Source organism: Octopus bimaculoides, chromosome 11 (genome assembly GCF_046866305.1).
Source record: "Octopus bimaculoides isolate indiv1 chromosome 11, ASM4686630v1, whole genome shotgun sequence".
Lineage (NCBI taxonomy): Eukaryota > Metazoa > Mollusca > Cephalopoda > Octopoda > Octopodidae > Octopus > Octopus bimaculoides.
In genome coordinates this window covers 9301848-9306260 of record NC_142938.1, presented here as the reverse complement: position 1 = coordinate 9306260, position 4413 = coordinate 9301848, and the positions used below count along the sequence as shown (strand labels likewise).

The window sequence follows — 4413 nt, the reverse complement described above, 5'->3', positions numbered from 1 at the left end:
GTTGTTTGGGAATTTAGTCTCCAAACTGATCGTGCTACATTGGCCAACTGACCAGATATTGTGATAAAAAATCACGTTGACAAAACATGTCAATCTCAGCAGACTGCAACGCTTTGTAAAATTGTCTGAAAAAAATTAATCATATAATAACCTTGAAATAGAGGTCTATAAATGTGGCATCTAAGAACAACAAGTGTACTTTGTAATCATTGGAGCTTTAGGGACAATATCAAAAGGCACTCTTAAACACTATGGCCAAATACCAGGAAACCAAACGGTATCAGAACTACAAAAAAAATTGTTCTCATGGGTACTGCCCAACGTCCTTAAAAAATATCGTCAACATGAAAACATCTGATTCTGTTAAAACTCTATCAAAACAGAAATATTGCAAATTTAACAAAATCAGAGTTCTCAGATTCTGGTCTCCTTCACATACACTATATCATTACTAATCATTAATAACACCGATGGTCAAACGTCCAGCTTGCTGCTACTTTCGGTCTCTGGGTGAAACTTGGAACAGCTCATATAAAACAAAGCAACCCTAACGTAAATAATAATAATAATAATCCTTTCTACTATAGGCACACGGCCTGGATTTTGTGGGAGGGGACAGTCGATTAGATCGACCCCAGTACTCAACTGGTACTTAATTTTTCAACCCCGAAAGGATGGAAGGCAAAGTCAACCTCGGCGGAATTTGAACTCAGAACGTGAAGACGAACGAAATACCGCTAAGCATTTCGTCCAGCGTGTTAACGATTCTGCCAGTTCGCCGCCTTAATAATAATAATAATAATAATAATAATAATAATAATAATAATAATAATAATAATAATACTAATACTAATAATAATACTAACAGTTTCCCCACATAGACACAAGGTCAGCAGTTTTAAAGGACAGGTTAGTCGATTACATCGACTCTTAGTACTTGACTGGTACTTTATTTTATCGACTCCGGAGATATGAACGGTAAAGATGATCTCGGTGAGATTTGAACTCAGAATGTAAAAAAGCCGGAAAAAATACCGCAAGGAATTTTATCCGGTGTGCTAATGATTCTACCAAAAAAGAAAAAACAAAGGAGAAAACAACCCCAAGAAAACAGAACAAGAACAGCAACAACACTAATAAAGAATCGGTCATGACACATAATTGAAATATTATTAACGTAATTAACAATATCAGTCTTCAAAAAGAAAAAAAAATGTTACCAAAAACCAAAACCAAAACAATAAATATAATAAAACAGTGTTATACTCTTTCTTTTTGTTTAGACTTGATTTTTTTTGTTTAGTTTTTAGATATGGCCGCTAGAGTCGTCTAAATAGACTTTAGGAATTAAATCAGAGAACATAAACTGCTGTTTCTTTTGCCTGTTCTTGACGCAAATTTTTTCGGCATTCCATTTGCTGCAGCAAAATCTGATTTAAACATGTTATCATCCGCCTTAGTTAACAATTCCGTCGACCCGCTCTGTTTGCAAATGTCTGTGTTCGAGTTGTTCTCTAAGCAGCGGCTGCAGTGAACGGGGCAATACGTTGGAGTGGCGGATTTCTTTTTAGGACGCCGCCCCGGAGAGCTCCCAGTGGAACTATCAGTTGTTTCATAACTAACAGGAGAATACACTTCAGATCTTTCAGAATGCACAGTGTCTGGGTTTTCCAAGTCGTTTAGTAGCTTATTAGTAACATCCGGTGTTAGACGGTCGTCCAGTTCTTCGCTTTGTTCAAGAATAATGTGTTCTGCCTTATATTTCACACTGGTTGCTTTTTTTATTTTGATTCTTCGATTCGGTAGCCTGATTTTCTTCGTTTTTGCATTCAGCCAGTAGCTTTCCATGCGACCTTTACCCTGTGGAAAATGATAAAAAAGTTTGGTTAAATAAATAAATAAAATTTGATTATCAATACATTTTATATCATAGAATTCAAATATATGAATTTGAAAATACAGATTCGGTGATGCAAGCAAGAACAGAGTGAATTAAGGGCCGAGAGTTTCGTGCGTTGGCACTTATCAAATTGAATTTGAAAATAAAAGTCACGGAAGACAACAAAGTAAACAGTGTCGTACTACTTCCGAAAACTCTTACTCCAGCTTACAATCAAAATCTTGCAGAATGACAATTTCAATAGCATGCATGAAGTTGAATTCCAGACATACAAAATCTTATTTCTTTATTGCCCACAAAGGGCTAAACATAGAGGGGACAAGTAAGGACAGACAAAGGGATTAAGTCGATTACATCGACCCCAGTGTGTAACTGGTACTTAATTTATCGACCCCGAAAGGATGAAAGACAAAGTCGACTTCGGCGGAATTTGAACTCAGAACGTAACGGCAGACGAAATACCGCTAAGCATTTCGCCCGGCGTGCTAACATTTCTGCCAGCTCGCCGCCTATCTGTCTATCTATCTGCCTGTCTGTCTGTCTTTCTATCTTTCTAACTGTCTGTCTCTCCATAGAGAGACAGACAGTTAGAAAGAAAGAAAGATAGATAAGTTATAGTCTCATTCATGGATGAAATGCTAGCTAGCTAGCTCACCATCATTTCATACATCTATCTCCTCTTCTATCTATTTATATATCTGAATCCACATACACACGGACATATATTGGTATTAACATTCTAATGTTTTAGTCGGATTCACGATTTATTACGCAAGCACTATTTCAATGCATTCATTTATTCACTTTTACAGTTAACTTCATCGTTGTATTTATCATACACCTGTGGTTTATCATCTCACTGCATCGAGATACAATATAATTGATCAGGTGATGCAGACACACTTGACAGCACACGTTCGGCGAGTGTTACTTGTTAAAATAAAATAAATAAATGAAGATAGTGATTTTTCGAAAGAGTGCATTATAACTGTAATGAGAAGAAAATCCATTAACGGCAATGAAAATTACTAACAAATGGGGCAAGGGAGAGAACTCTATATTTCAATGGACCAGAGAATAAATAGAGATTTGCAGGGTTAGGGAATGAGTCTGGTTTTTGGTATCTATGGTGACAATTCTGGACATATTTCGTTCTTATTACATTACCTCAACAATGCATTGTAAATACACAGTTACATATATATATATATATATATATACATATATATATATATATATATATATATATATATATATATATATATATATATATGTGTGTATATGTATATATACAAACTATGACATTTTACTCGCGAGCAACGCCGGGTATCTCCGCTAGTATGTATATGTGTATATGTATATATATATACACAGATACACAGACACATTGTGTTATAATTTTGTCTTCCTACCTCTTCTATTTACACAGACACATGTACGCACGCGCGCGCACACACACACGCGCGCACACACACACGCGCGCACACACACACGCGCGCACACACACACACGCGCGCAAGGTTATTGACGTCCTAATGTATTCGCCATATTCACGATATAGAAACACTATTTCCAATAACCCATTTATTCCATTTCACGCTTAATTTCACACGTGTTTCCTCACACACCTGCGGTCTATCACCTCACTGTGTCGATATACAATGTAAGTGATCAGATCACACACACATAACAACATATTCTGATATTATTACTTCTAAAAACGAGTAAATAGACATAATTTAAGCAAAAAAATGAAGTAAGAGAAATAACTCAGAACGGTTAGTGACATGTATTTGAAAATAGACAAGCACAAGTATTTGTTTTTGGCACTCCGTCGCTTACGACGTCGAGGGTTCCAGTTGATCCGATCAACGGAACAGCCTGCTCGTGAAATTAACGTGCAAGTCGCTGAGCACTCCACAGACACGTGTACCCTTAACCTAGTTCTCGGGGATATTCAGCGTGACACAGTGTGACAAGGCTGACCCTTTGAATTACAGGCACAACAGAAACAGGAAGTAAGAGTGAGAAAAAGTTGTGGTGAAAGAGTACAGCAGGGTTCGCCACCATCCCCTGCCGGAGCCTCGTGGAGCTTTAGGTGTTTTCGCTCAATAAACACTCACAACGCCCGGTCTGGGAATCGAAACCGCGATCTTACGACCGCGAGTCTGCTGCCGTAACCACTGGGCCATTTCCGTAATATCGTAGCCCATATAATAATAATAATAATAATAATAATAATAATAATAATAATAATAATAATAATAATAATAATAATAATAATAATAATAATAATAATAATAATAATAATAATAATAATAATAATAATAATAATAATAATAATAATAATAATAATAATAATAATAATAATTTACCATGGTGGAATTTACCTGGTAAAATTTTCCGTGGTGGAATTTACCAAGGTGGAATTTACTGGTCACCCTTCATACAATTGAGAAAGAGTATGGTTTTTATCTCAAACAAAACCATTATTAGTATTAAGCTGACATCTG

At 36.1% G+C, this 4413-nt stretch overlaps 1 protein-coding gene across 18 annotated transcripts in view; it reads right to left on the bottom strand.

The window, feature by feature from the left end:
• Positions 1-1148: 1148 nt before the first annotated feature.
• LOC106880009 (soluble guanylate cyclase 88E) overlaps positions 1149-4413 on the bottom strand; it is a 298134-nt gene continuing 294869 nt past the window's right edge. For all 18 annotated transcript variants that reach the window (XR_016243587.1, XR_016243586.1, XM_089359439.1 and 15 more), the window contains one exon: positions 1149-1860. Coding sequence is in view for 11 of the 18 variants with exons in the window: in XM_089359429.1 (XP_089215555.1) it covers positions 1348-1860 (513 nt within the window). In the remaining 7 variants the exon portion in view is untranslated. The remainder of the gene's footprint in view (positions 1861-4413) is intronic.